General features: G+C 48.2%; 3 protein-coding genes across 3 annotated transcripts in view; all 3 read right to left on the reverse strand.

Annotated features, from left to right (window-relative positions):
- Positions 1-14,200, reverse strand: part of TSPEAR (thrombospondin type laminin G domain and EAR repeats) — a 176,218-nt gene that overhangs the window by 116,450 nt on the left and 45,568 nt on the right. The gene's annotated exons all lie outside the window — the stretch shown is intronic.
- Positions 5,511-5,801, reverse strand: LOC131392945 (keratin-associated protein 12-1-like). The gene has a single exon (XM_058523264.1). The coding sequence runs from the start codon at positions 5,799-5,801 to the stop codon at positions 5,511-5,513; it is 291 nt and encodes a 96-aa protein (XP_058379247.1).
- LOC131392943 (keratin-associated protein 12-2-like) lies at positions 13,746-14,156 on the reverse strand. The gene has a single exon (XM_058523262.1). It carries the CDS (start codon positions 14,154-14,156, stop codon positions 13,746-13,748), a length of 411 nt encoding a protein of 136 aa, XP_058379245.1.

A 14,200-nucleotide genomic window follows, 5' to 3' on the forward strand; every position in this document is an offset into this window, starting at 1 on the left:
TTGCCTCTGTCAAAGAGGAATTTCAGCTAGGTATAAAAAAAGTGGTTTCTATGACAATTGATGACCCCCAGGGATGACACGTCAAAAATCTGAATTAATTGTCTTTTTAAAACAAGGGATGGATGTTTCCCTTTTTGCTTTGTTCCACTATATGACATAGCGAAAATATTTGTGTTCAGTTTTCTGAAGATTTCCTGTGAAAAGTGTCATGGAAAAGCTGTTAAATTCTTTCAGTATATAAATAGCAAAACTATGGGCAGAAATTAATGAAATACAAAACAATAACACCACACAGATCAACAAGGCCAAACTATGGTGCTGTGAAAAGACAAATCTTTGACAACACTGGCCAGTGGAATAAAAGAGAAGCACAAATAAAGACTATTAGGAAATTAGGAATGAAAAATATGTCACAACTAGAGATAAAAGAGAGATCTTAAAAATAATCATTGGCCATTATGAATGACTTTATCCCAAGAAATTTTCTAAAAATATCTTCTACCAAAATGAATTATTTAGAAATCTGAATAACCTTTAACCATTAAAGAAATTGAATGGAGAGTTAGAATCCACCCGCCAAGACGGTACCAGACCCAGATGCTTTTATATATCTTGGCTGACAAACATTCAAGAAATAAATATCTCTAAACTTATACAAATTCTTGCAGAGAATATAAAAATAAGACAGCCCCTCACTCATTTTATGAGGCGAGACTAACCTGAGCACCAAAAGCAGTTAAAGACTACAGGATAAAAAGAAATGGGTACTGTTGATTCCACTTATAGAAGTTCAAAAACAGTTGAAACTAACCAATCATGCCAGAAATCAGGGCAGTGTTTGCTCTGGGAGGATGGGGGGAGGGGTGACTGGAGGAGGCATGAGGGTCTCGGAGCTGGCTGTGATCCTTTCCTGGACCTGGAGGCAGTTACAGGGAATGTAAATACTCATTGAGCTGTATCCTTATGTTTCATGTACTTTTCTGTGTGGGTGTCACTCTATAAAAAATAAATAACATAGAAAATAAAATTCCCAGGACGTATTCTACAACCATCAGACTGCCCAAATTTTGAACATCTGACAATAGTGGCTGTGGGTTAAGATGTGGAGTAGCCCAATCCCATCCCTGTTGGTGTTGTAAATTGGAAACAACCACTCAGCAGTGTTGCTCTCTCTGGTGTAGGTGAAGGCACGCATAGCTATGCACAAGCAGGAGTACTTCTAGGTAGATAACCTTGAGAAACTCTGGCGCATGTGCACAAGGAAAAAATTAAAAGAATGGTATTTGCAGAATTTGGGGTAGTAGCCAAAAATTAAGAACAACCCAAATGCCTGTGATAGGAGAATAAATGGATAGATTGCCGCATATTCAGACAGTGGACTACTATACGGTTGTGAACAGAAATGACCAAAGCTACACATATCAGCAGGGATGAATTGCTCCAACATAATGTCGAGAAAAGAAAAAAAAAGCAAGTTATAAAAGGGTACACAGCTTATGGCAGCATTTAAACTTTAAAAACATGCCAAGGAATATAATGTATTGTTTCAGAACACGGATGAAGAAATGCACTGGGGTAGTGAACCCAGCTACAAGTGGGGGCTTCCTGCAGAGGGAGCGAGGGAGGGTCTTTCAAACCCAATAAAGCTCATTTTCCCTTTTCTGGACTCTGCTAGCAGTGTTTATCTTGCCACACACCTCTCACACTGCAACGTAGACAAAGGTTCCCGCGCTCGCTCCCTGTCTCCCATCTACACTGTGAGCTTCACATGAATTACCACCGGTCAGTTCAACAAGGGACCCCGACAAGGCAGTACAGCACCATGTGGGTGCATGTGTGGGTGTGCATGTGTGTGTGTCCGTGTGTTTGCACGTGCATGCAGGAGTTGTCTGTGATATGGGACCAGGTGGAGACCGGGCCAGGCGGACCCGCTGGAGTACCACCTGAAGCAGGAAGAGGGAGGCAGACAGAAGGCCCATCTGTAGGGAGCTTCTGTGGAAAGATGCCTCAGGGCCTCTCCTGGGCTAAGTCTCCCGGGTCACGATCCTCCTGCGCCGAGACAGGAACCATCATGGCAGGGTGTGAGTCAAATCAATGGTGCTGTGGACATGACAAACTGCGTGGAAAGTAGGGTACAGAACTGACAAGAAAACAAACAACCAGGTTCCGCTTCTGCAGGAGAAACGGGCTGCAGACCCTGTGACAGCTGTCAAGCCTGAGCAATGATCCAACCCAGCAAATCCAACAGGATAATCAGGTGTTGGGAACGGAAGAGGAAGACTAGTGTGCTCTGTATCTCCTGGACGCCACGGCCAGTCCTCTGCTCTAACCCCACCCCAGCCCCAAGCCACCATGTGCCACACCAGCGGCTCCACTGGTTCTCTGGGCTGTGTCCCCACCTGCTGCCCTCCCTCGGGCTGCGGGAGCTCCTGCAGCCACCTGGCCTCCAGCGTGGCTCTGCCTCCTGCCAGTCGTCCTGCGGCTGCCCATCCCCACGCTGCCCGATGGCCTGCAGCCAAGCCTCCTCCTGCAGCCTGGCCTGCTGCGTGCCCAGCCCCTGCCAGGCGGCCTGCTGCATGCCCATGAGCTACAGGTCCACTGCGTGTGTGGCCCCCTCCTGCCCGTCCTCCCAGTGCTGCTGACCCTCCCGCCCCACCCTTGTCTGTAGGCCTGTCCCCTGTGCCACCCCTGCCTGCTTCTGACCATCCGTTCCTGGTCCTCCAAATCCTGGAGGAACTGCTCTGGTCACATCAAGCAGCCCTCATGAGACTGTCCAACTGAGCCAGGGCCTCCCCCCTCCCTGGACCTCTTTCATGGTGACAGCAGGGGCACCTAAGGGCCCGTTTCTGACTTGCTCCCTTTCTTCCCTTTACCATGACTTTGAAGAAAATTGGACCTTTCACTGGGATATTTTCTAAATTAATAAATCTGTCAGATTTTCATCCTCTTTTTTGGTTTCTCCTGTTCTAAACTTTGCTTCCTATGGCATGTCCGATGTGGAAAACCAGCATGGCAGAATGGAGGCTGGGAGGGGCCACAGCCCATGCAGGGCAAGGCTGAGCGGGCCTCTGTGCTCATTCCTGCCCCTCCCTCCACTCCTGCTCCCACCGGCCATTTCACCTCTTGCTCCCAACTTGGGAGACCCGAGGGCCTGCATGTGTGTGCTGAGTGTGCACATGCACGTGCATGTGTATGCATGTCACACATGTGTATACGCTGGGTGTGTGTATGAGTTTGTGCATGTGCAGGTGCATGAGGGTATATGTACATGTTCTGTGTGCACATGTGCATGTGTGTATTGATGTGTGTTTGTGTGTGCATGCTGTATACGTGTTTACATTGGTTGTGTGCATGTGAGTCTTTATGTCCAAGTTGACTGGTTCCATTTCTGGGCCAATTTTATCTAAAGCTTCCCAAACTTAAACACTACATTAGGTTCCAGACCACCTCGGCTAAAAGATTATAAAACCAGTTTTGCAACTCTAAGCTCATCATCTGCCTCCAGGACATAAATAAAAAAGTTGGAAATCCAAGGTGGCCAGTAGTGAGAATGTGTTTAGAGGGACTGTGTCCCCTCCCCACCCACAGGAAAGGGAAAGGGGTACTGCCCTTGACGGTGGGTGAAGGAAGCCCCAGGATTCAAGCACTCTATCTAGAGAGCTGACGTGACTCCCCCACCCGCACTGGCCCCGTATGGAATCTCGGGGACAATGGGGTCCAGGGGGTGGGTTTGGGGAGAAGTCCAGCGTATTGTGACATCTGATCAGCTGAGAGCCGGGAGGGAAGAATGGAGACTCCTGGACAAGTGAGCAGTCATGCTCCTGTCCCCAGGGCTGGGCTCTGGACTTTAGCTGGGAACAAAGCAAAAGAATCCAGTGGCCACCATGGTGCTGGCACATCAAACTACACCCATTTCGCCCTCTTAGAAAAGCTCCCAGGAAAATTCACCACTAAATGAACCCCCAGAAACAGAAGGTGTGGAATCCGTGGTTGTTTCCGAGAGGGAGGTGGGAAGTAGATTTTCCTGCATCCCCGGCCACTGCCTGAGGCGTCCACCTGGATGCCAGGCTCTACCTGGCTGCCTGTGGGCACGGTTCCCGAACTGTCAACGCCCGTGCCTGAGGATGGCACTGGCTCCTGCGTTTGCACAAGTTGGCCAGCTGCTCCCTGTGACCCGGCCGCTCCCCTGCAGAGCCAGCGTCTCCAGCGTGTTGCCGTTCTCTCTGCCGCCACAAACAGAAGATGAGCACCTTGCTTGGGGTGGGAGGTTGGCTTGGCCCCAAAGAGAAAGGTCACGGATGCCGAAAGGAGGGACAAGGACAGTCTTCAACCAGGTCCTCCCGCCCCACAGTCCCCTCAGCACCCTTGGCTATCCACCTATTGGAGCAGGTTTAACCTGAAACAGCCCCCAGTAGAACAGCAGAAGAGGTCAAGACGAATGGACCACAATGCACAGGACATGCGGAGGAATCTTAGCAATATTGTACGGAGTGACTAAAGTAGGTTCCAGAAGGTTGCATTCGGGATAATGCCCTTCTAATGTAATGCAAAACCATTAAATTAGGAAACACATTTTTCAGGAATACATAGACTCAACTCTATTTTTTTAAAAGGTAACAATAATGAGCACACACTTCCAACAGTGGTTACCCTGAAAAGTTAGGGGTAAATTATTAATGTTCTAGGTTCCATGTTAGGTAGTGAGTTCATGGTGGTTTACTATATTATAATACTCAACAATTGACTTTCAACCAGTCAGTCAAAAATGGGCCACACCCAGACTATTGATGGAAGTGAGTCATGAGTCAAGGACCAGAACTAATCCAGTTCCACAAACCTGAGGTGCAGAAGAGTCAGAGGCTGCCCCATTGATTTAACTCTTCACAACACGGGAAATAGGACATCTTCCAACCAGATGGGTAAAACCATCCTCGCGGCCTGATGCATTTGACATCAACCACAGTGCTCGCTGCCCCTAGAGGCAGGAATCTACACCCAAGACAAGCAAGAGCAGCCACCGAGAGAGGGCATGTCACTGCCCCTGGCCACGTGCACCTGGGTCTCGGAGCCTCGGGAAGCGTGAAGGCATCAGCCACTCCCTCCACCCAGGAGCTCCCCCTCCCACTGAGCCTCTGTGAAAAGGGATCGCTGAAGACAGGATAGCCTGAAACCCTTCATATAACAGGCCAGATAGTCAGAAAACAGAAATAGAGAAAGACAGGAATACAGAGAGCATGGGAAAGCACGATTTATTTGGCTCACATGGGGTTTGGTTTCCTGCTGGAGACAGAGAACGACCCTGGGAGCCAGGGCTTCCCTGAGGGGATGCACAGGGTCGCAGAGGGATCCAGATCATCCTTCCGAATTCTCAACCCTGGAGGTCAGAGGCTTCGTTGAGCATGTTTTTCATCTGCCACTGGCAGAATCTGGAGGCCCACCAGGACTCGTTCCGGGAGGGGTACAGATGTGCACCCATCTGCACTGGGAGCAGCTGAGTAAGCGACTCGTGGTCAATAGCAGCAAGGGGAGCTACAGGAGACAGGTCTGCAGACCAGGGTGGAGCAGGAGGGCTGGCAGCACCCGGAGGGCTGGCAGCAGGGAGCCACAGAAGCAGATGGATTGCAGCTCACTGGCACACGCACCAAGAACTGGCAGGAGGGGGCCACATACACAGCGGGCCTGCAGCTCACAGGTGTGCACACGGCTGGCTGGCAGCTCACTGGCACGCAGCTGGACGCCTGGCAGGGGCTGGGTGTGCAGCAGGCAGCCTGGCAGCCTGAGGAGCAGCTGGTGTGGCACATGGTGGCGTGGGGCTGGGCTGGTGTCAAGGAGGAGGGCGGAGATGTCTGCAGGCTCCTTCCCTGGGCAGCCTTTATACCCGAGCCGTGGGTGTGTGGACAACATGGGACACGTTTTCTTCCTTGTTTTGGTTCTTCTGGGCCATCTCCCAGAACTTGGCTTCTGCTGTAGACATTGTGTTGTTTGCTTGGCTCTCCCCTCATGACTAATTGCCCCTTCCTCAAGCTCTTGTTACACCTGGAAATCAGAGCGTATCTCGGGAGCTTCGAGATGGAGTCGAGCACTGGAGGGTGCACAGGAAAGAGATGGAGACCCTCGCTCACAGGACAAGTGTACACTGATGGGTGAGTTCACAGGGAACTCCGGGGAGGGTGACCTTGGATCCTTGTCTGGAGGAAGCCTCACAGTTAGAGAAGTGAGATGAACACCGCCAGTGGACCTCCTGCATGGAGACACAGACCCACAACAAGCAGAGCAGGCCCCAGCGGGCCCCAGGTAAGTGTGTAGGGGCAAGTGGAGGGCCCCTGGGGGCCCGGGAAGGAGAGGTGTCAGCTGTTTGTGGAAGGCCTGACTCTGGACATGTCCAGGGTAACCCCGCTGGCACCACTGTGGCCTGTAGATGTCCCCACAGGGTCACTTGACACTTGTGTGAGGGTGTGCCTAGTCCGGCAGCGGCTCTTTGCACAGTCTGTTTGGGACAGCCAAGGTGAGGGAGCACAGCCCCCTAGAGACCACAGGGATGGTGGTAGAGTAAGTCTTCTCCAGCACACTCTGCCCTCTCTGGTGCTAGTGACTGTAGAATCTGGATTATGCAGTTGGACAGCCCTCCATACCATTTTTACAAGAATTCAAGGTCCTTTTATATCACCTCCACCTTTGACAGTGAGGGAGCTTTGAGAAGTTAATACAGAAGATGATGTTTCTGAAAACGTAGCTCCTGAGTTGACACACCCAGGGCAGGATTTATAAGATTTCTCTTCAGGGGGTCCCTAAATACTGACACACAGCTCAGCGTGGTAGACCCACCTCAAAATGTACACATGCCTGGGCCCAGGCATACACTCACAGGTGGGACCTATTTGTGCCCCCACCCCTGAGGTCTTCTCGACTGGGAGATACCCTCTACACTCCCTGCACTGCCCTGGCCCCACCCACACCTCACTCTCCCTGCAGAAGGGAGAGGATCCTCAGAGGGGGGACCCTGGGGCAAGGATTGGGACCAGCCTGATGGCCTGCAGAGAGTACCTGCTGTGGTCGGCTTGGCCAGGGCACTCTCAGCACACAGACCCGGACCCTGTGGGTGGTCTGTGGTTTTCCAGGATGGCCTGTCCCTGATGGGAGATTCTGACACATTCTGTTCTAGAAGACAACCTCTAGCCAAGTCCTCCAACTGTTCTCTCAGCGATACCAGGTGGATTGAGCTCCACCTGCCTGGTGGCTGCCTCTCTCCTCTGGTTCCACACTGAGACAAAGACGAGTGGTACCCGAAGACCTCCTCAAACCACAACCTCTGCTTCATGGACCAGGAACCTTCAGAACAGATAAGAGTTGAATACGGGGAACAAAATAACACTGGCAATACTCGATGGAATAACTGGTACAGACCAGCCCTCCCACCAACTATACGACTGAAGGAAATTGATGAGACACCCTTTACAGGCAGTGGTCAACAAGCAGCACAGACTGTGACTCCTGGGAGAAAAGAAACGTACTAGATGAGCTCTATATCTGCCCAGCTCTCTGCCTGGGCTCAACTTCAACGGATAACTTCTTAGACTCATACGACCTCCCAAAACTGGACCAAGAAGAAATAGAGAATCTGAATAGACCAATCACAACTAAAGAGATTGAAACAGTAACCGAAAATCTCCCAAAAAATAAAAGTCCAGGACCAGATGGCCTCTCTGGAGAATTCTACCAAACATTCAAAGAAGATTTAATACCTATCATTCTCAAACTATTCCAAAAACTTGAATAAGTCAGAACACTTCCTAACGCATTTTATGAGGCCAACATCACCCTGATCCCAAAGCCAGACAAGGACAACACAAAGAAGGAAAATTACAGGCCAATAGCGCTGATGAACATAGATGCAAAAATCCTCAACAAAATATTGGCAAACCGAATACAGCAATACAGTAAAAGGATCATACACCACGATCAAGTGGGGTTTATCCCAGGGACGCAGGGATGCTTCAATATCTGCAAATCAATCAATGTGATACACCGCATTAACAAAACGAGGAATAAAAACCACATGATCATCTCAATAGAAGCAGAGAAAGCATTTGACAAGATCCAACATCGAATCATGATGAAAACTCTCAATAAAATGGGTATAGAAGGAAAGTACCTCAACATAATAAAGGCAATATATGACAAACCCACAGCCAACATCACACTCAATGGGGGAAAATTAAAGCCATCCCTCTGAGAACAGGAACAAGGCAAGGGTGCCCACTCTCATCACTCATATTCAACATAGTACTGGAGGTTTTGACCAGCAATTAGGCAAGAAAAAGAAATAAAAGGTATCCAAATTGGAAAGGAAGAAGTGAAATCTCGCTGTTTGCAGACGACATGATTTTATATATAGAAAACCCATGATTTTATACATAAAAACCCATGGGAAAACTATTGGAAATAATCAATGACTACAGCAAAGTTGTAGGGTACAAAATCAACTTACAAAACTCAGTTGTATTTCTATACTCTAATAACAAACTAGCAGAAAGAGAACTCAAGAATACAATCCCCTTTACAATCGCAACAAAAAGAATAAAATATCTAGGAATAAATTTAACCAAGGAGGTGAAAGACCTATACACTGAAAGACTTCTACAATGAAAACTATAAGACGTTATTGAAAGAAATCAATAATGACCTAAAGAAATAGAAAGATATTCCATGCACGTGGATTGCAAGAATAAACATAGTTAAAATGTCCATACTACCTAAAGCAATCTGCAGATTCACTGCAATCCCAATCACAATTCCAATGACCTTCTTCTCAGAAATAGAACAAAGAATCCCACAATTAATATGGGGCAACCAAAGACCCTCAATAGCTAAAGCAATCCTGAGGAAAATGAACAAAGCTGGAGGCATCACAATCCTGTACTTCAAAATATACTATAAAGCGATAATAACCAAAACATCATGGTACTGGTACAAAAACAGACACACAGATCAATGGAACAGAATTAAAGTGCAGAAAGAAAACCACACATCTACGGACAGCTCATTTTTGACAAAGGAGCCAAGAACACACAACAGAGAAAGGAAAGTCTCTTCAATAAATGGTGTTGGGAAAACTGGACAGCCAGATGCAAAAGAATGAAAGTAGACTGTTATCTTTCACCATACACAAAAATTAACTCAAAATGGATCAAAGACTTGAATGTAAGACCTGAAACCATAGAACCCCTAGAAGAAAATACAGGCAGTACACTCTTTGACATTGGTCTTAGAAGGATCTTTTCGAATTCCATGCCTCCTCGGGCAAGGGAAACAAAAGAAAAAATAAACAAATGGGACCTGATCAGACTAAAGAGCTTCTGCAAGTGAAGGAACCCAGGAATAACACAAAAATACAACCCACTAACTGGGAGAAAATACTTGCAAATCATATATTCAACAAGGGGTTAATCTCCAAAATATATAAAGAACTCATACAACTCAACAACAAAAACAGAAAGAACCCGATCAATAAATGGGCAGAGGATATGAACAGACATTTTTCCAAAGAAAATATACAGATGACCAACAGGCACATGAAAAGATGTTCAACATCATTAATCATCAGGGAAATGCAAATCAAAACTACAATGAGATACCACCTTATACCTGTTAGAGTGGCTATAATTACCAACACAAAAAACAACAAATGTTGGAGAGGATGTGGAGAAAAGGGAACCCTCCTACATTGCTGGTGTGAACGCAAACTGGTGCAGCATTGGAAAACTGGTGCATACTATGGAAAACAGAATGGAGATTTCTCAAAAAATTAAAAATATAAATACCATACGACTGGGTATCCCACTACTGGGTATTTATGGAAAGAACTTGAAATCAACAATTCAAAGAGACTGATACACCCCTATGTTCATTGCAGCATTATTCACAATAGCCAAGATGTGGAAGCAACCCAAGTGCCCATCGATTGACGATTGGATAAAGAAGATACAGGGGCCAAACTGGTGGTGTAGCAGTTAAGTGCGCGCGCTCCACTTCTGCAGCCCAGGGTTGGGAGGTTCGGATCCCGGGCTCCCACTGATGCACCACTTGTCGGGCCATGCTGTGATGGCATCCTATATAAAAACTAGAGGAAGATGGGCACAGATGTTAGCTCAGGGCCAATCTTCTTCAGAAAAAAAAAGAGGAGGATTGGCATTGGACGTTAGCTCAGGGCTAATCTTCCTCACAAAAAAAGAAAAAACAAAAACAAAAACAACAAAAAAAGATGTGGTGTATATATACAATGGAGTACTACTCAGCCATAAAAAACACAAAATCGTTCCATTTGCAAGAACATGGATGGACCTGGAGGGTATTATGTTAAGTGAAATCAGCTGGACGGAGAAAGGCAAATGCCATATGATTTCACTCACGTGTGGAAGATGAACAAACACACGGACAAAGAGAACATATTAGTGGTTTCCTGAGGGGAAGGGGGTTGGAGGGTGGGCATAGGGATAAAGGGTCACGTATATACAGCGACAGACAAATAATAATGTACAACTGAAATTTCACAGTGTTATAAACTATTAACACCTAAATAAAATAAAAAATAAAGAATTCTATATCTAGCCCCTGAAAAAAAATATCCTTCAAAATAGAGGGTGAAATGAAACATTTTCAATAAGCAAAAGCTGAGAGAATTCCTCACCAGCAGACCTGCACTACTAGAAATACTGAAGGATGCACGTTGGGTAGAGTAGAAATGTGCCCAGAAGGAACACGAATCTTCAGGAAGGAAAATAGAAAAGATGCGTTTTCACTCATCCAGGAAAGGACTTGAAGGAGACTGACTGTTTCAAATGTGTCCTCAGGAACGAGGTCATATTTGGATATGTGATCTCATATGGCTGCTCCAAATTCTCTTTGTTTTCGTTTTTGTTTTTTATTTTTGGTGAGAAAGATTAGCCCTGAGCTAACATCCATTGCCAATCCTCCTCTTTTTGCTGAGGAAGATTGGCCCTGGGTTAACATCAGTGCCCATCTTTCTCCACTTTATATTTGGGATGTCTGCCACAGCATGGCCTGAGAAGCAGTGTGTAGGTCTGAAATCCGGGATCCGAACCTGTGAACCCCAGGCCGCCAAAGTGGAGTGTGGGATCTTAACCACTATGCCACCAGGCTGGCCACTGAATTGTCTTTGATTTAAGTGTGGTTTTCAACTGTGATCACAGTCAAAGGAGGAGCCTGTGAAAGAACTGACCTCAGAGGAGGGAGCAGCGCTGCCCTGAGAGACGGTCACTCCCCGTGACACGGCCCCACAACAGAAAACGTGCTATGTTCCACGTGGAAAGAGAACAGAGCCAGGGAACATGAGGAAGAACATGGAATCCACACCCCACCCCGTGGCCTCTCGCCCTGTGGAGGGGCATCACGGAATTCCATGCTGCTCCTCTCTCCACTACCTGCTCTGCAGGGGCCAGGCTGATTGGACCCTTGGGCTGGAATAGGAATCCGGTATGGGGAGCTCGACCCTCTCACCACATTCGGTCCTCCTGGGCTCCACCTGCAGACGGTTGTCTGCAGCCACTTGTGCTGCCTGACTAGGTGGGCAATTCTGGGGTGTGATGCTGGTCTCCACGGCAGCATGTAGGTGTTCGTACACCTAAGCCGTGCTCTCCACGGACCCAAAATGACTGGTATGGTCATCTGTCTGCCCCTTGCTCTTGTTTGTCCCGACTGATTCAGGAATTCAGGATATGTCACTATTGAACCCTAAAGCCCCAACATAATTTCGCAAAATGGTAAAGACCATGGATTCCCGACTGAAACCAAGAGCTTCCAATGCCAATTCCCCATCTTCAGTAATGAGAACATGCATACACCATGAAATCCTTCTAAATCTTCCTAATTGAACATCTGTACAAAAAGGGTCTCACCGACCCCTTGAAGGGTGGTAAAGATTGGGAACAAATCTATTATAAGATAATCCATGTAAAATGCTTATACAGCACCTGGCACAAAGCTGGAACTTCGTTATTACTGTTATTATTGCGATAACGCAGTCCCTGCACTCTCCAGTGAGAGGCCCAACCCCACGGCTCTCATCAGCTGGGAAGACCTTCTGGGTCACTGAGTTCCTGAATCAAATTGAGGGCCCTTAGCCCAGTGAGTATGACTGTGCTTGTGCAGACAGAGGGCAAGGTAATTAAAATTGGGGAGGACCTTGAAAATCATGACATGGGACTCCCTGCCCCCAACTGATGGCCCTTCACCATCCAACCTGGGCTCTGATTCCAGAAATCACAGGGCTGCTGAATCCCAGTGAGTCTCCAACTGAGGAGGATCTTCCTGAACTCAGTTACTTCAGCTGGAAACTCCAGGAAGAAACCCACAGAGAGAAGAGGAGGAAAACAACCAGGTATCAATGAGGAAGACACTCATATCTGTGAGTTCATTTTTTCTTTTTAGAATCCACATGTAAGTGAGATCATACAGTATACGTCTTTCTCTATCTAACTTATTTCCCTACTCATAGTTATTTTAAAGTTTCTGTCTGATAGCTCTAACATCTGGGTCATTTTGGAGTCCAGTTTTGTTGATTGCTTTGTCTCTTGACAATGGACTGATTTTTCCTTGCCTAGTTGATTGTCTTCTGTTTTTGAGTGAATATCAGATAGCATGTATTAATTGAAATGGACATGAACACTGTTTCCTCCAGGAAATAGGTGTCTCTTCTGTCACGTCCTCAGTGTGTGTGTGGACAGGTTTGAATCAACCTGCTCACTTGTTGACCTTGGTTTGGGTTTTGTTGTTATTGTGATGACCTTCAGGGTACCCAGGACTTCAGATTCGTCCTGTGGTGGGATGTCAGCAGTTTGTGCTTAGGGCCAGAGCAGGGGGTGCAGTGTTTTAGCTCCACCCTGAGTTTTCAGCTCCCCCAGAGTGCCTGGCACACAGAGGGAACCTCAATGCATGTCAGCGTTTCCCAGTGGAGACTGATGCTGCTCATGCAGCTGTGCTGGAGGCTGAGTCGAGAGGCAGGAGGGCTCTCTGACTTAGCGTCCCAGTGTCAGTCTTGAGCAGGCCCTGAGTGCCTGGGACCTGGAGGGCAAGGCTTTCTCACTTCCTGACACTCCTCCCTGGGATGGCCAGAATCTGCTTTCCATCGGTGGTGGGACAGTGTGAGAATTTCCTGCCCTCCCTGCTGTAGTAATCCTTTAGGGTACCGCATGGGACCCGGGGCCCAGGCCTGTTTCTTGACCCCCATTCAGGAAGAGGCAAGTTTTTCCTCTTCCCTTCCCCATGCACAATGCAAGTTTCAGTTGGTCAAAGTGTGGACAGCACCTTCCTCAACCTCTCCACCCACCAAGGCCCCACACCTTCAGCTGAGCCATCAGGAAGAGGGCTCTTTGAGGAGGGGCTGCTGTGCTTATGATTCCTATACGCCTTAAAGGAAAGAACTTACAAAATAAATGAAGATAAACTAGAGGGACAAGCTGCATCCGAAAAACTAGAGGGACAAGCTGCATCCGAAAAATATGATTTATTTGGCTCACATAGGGTTTGATTTCCTGCTGGAGACAGAGAAGGACTCTGGGCACCAGGAATTCCATCACGCAGAAATCCAGATCAGAGGTCAGAGCGTTCGTTGAGCATGCTTTTCATCTGTCACCTGCAGAAACTGGAGGCCCAATGAGGACTTGTTCCAGGAGGGGTAGAGGCGTGGACCCATCTGCACTGGGAGCAGCTGAGCAAGGAACTCGTGGTCAATAGCAGCAAAGGGAGTTACAGGAGATGGGTCTGCAGACCAAGGTGGGGCAGGAGGGCTGGCAGCACCCGGAGGACTGGCAGGAGAGGGCCAAACACACAGCTGGCCGGCAGCTCACGGGTGTGCACACAGCAGGCCGGCAGCTCACGGGTGTGCACACAGCGGGCCTGCAGCTCACGGGTGTGCACACAGCGGTCTGGCACCTCACGGGTGTGCAAACAGCAGGCTGGCAGCTCACAGGTGTGCACACAGTGGTCTGGCAGCTCACAGGTGTGCACACAGCAGTCCTGCAACTCACAGGTGTGCACACGGCTGGCTGGCAGCTCACGGGCACACAACGGGATGCCTGGCAGGGGCTGGGTGTGCAGCAGGCCCGCTGGCAGCCTGAGGAGCAGCTGGTGTGGCACATGGTGGCGTGGGGCTGGGCTAGTGTCAAGGAGGAGGGCGGTGATG

This window comes from Diceros bicornis, chromosome 27, assembly GCF_020826845.1.
Source record: "Diceros bicornis minor isolate mBicDic1 chromosome 27, mDicBic1.mat.cur, whole genome shotgun sequence".
In the NCBI taxonomy this organism is placed as follows: domain Eukaryota; kingdom Metazoa; phylum Chordata; class Mammalia; order Perissodactyla; family Rhinocerotidae; genus Diceros; species Diceros bicornis.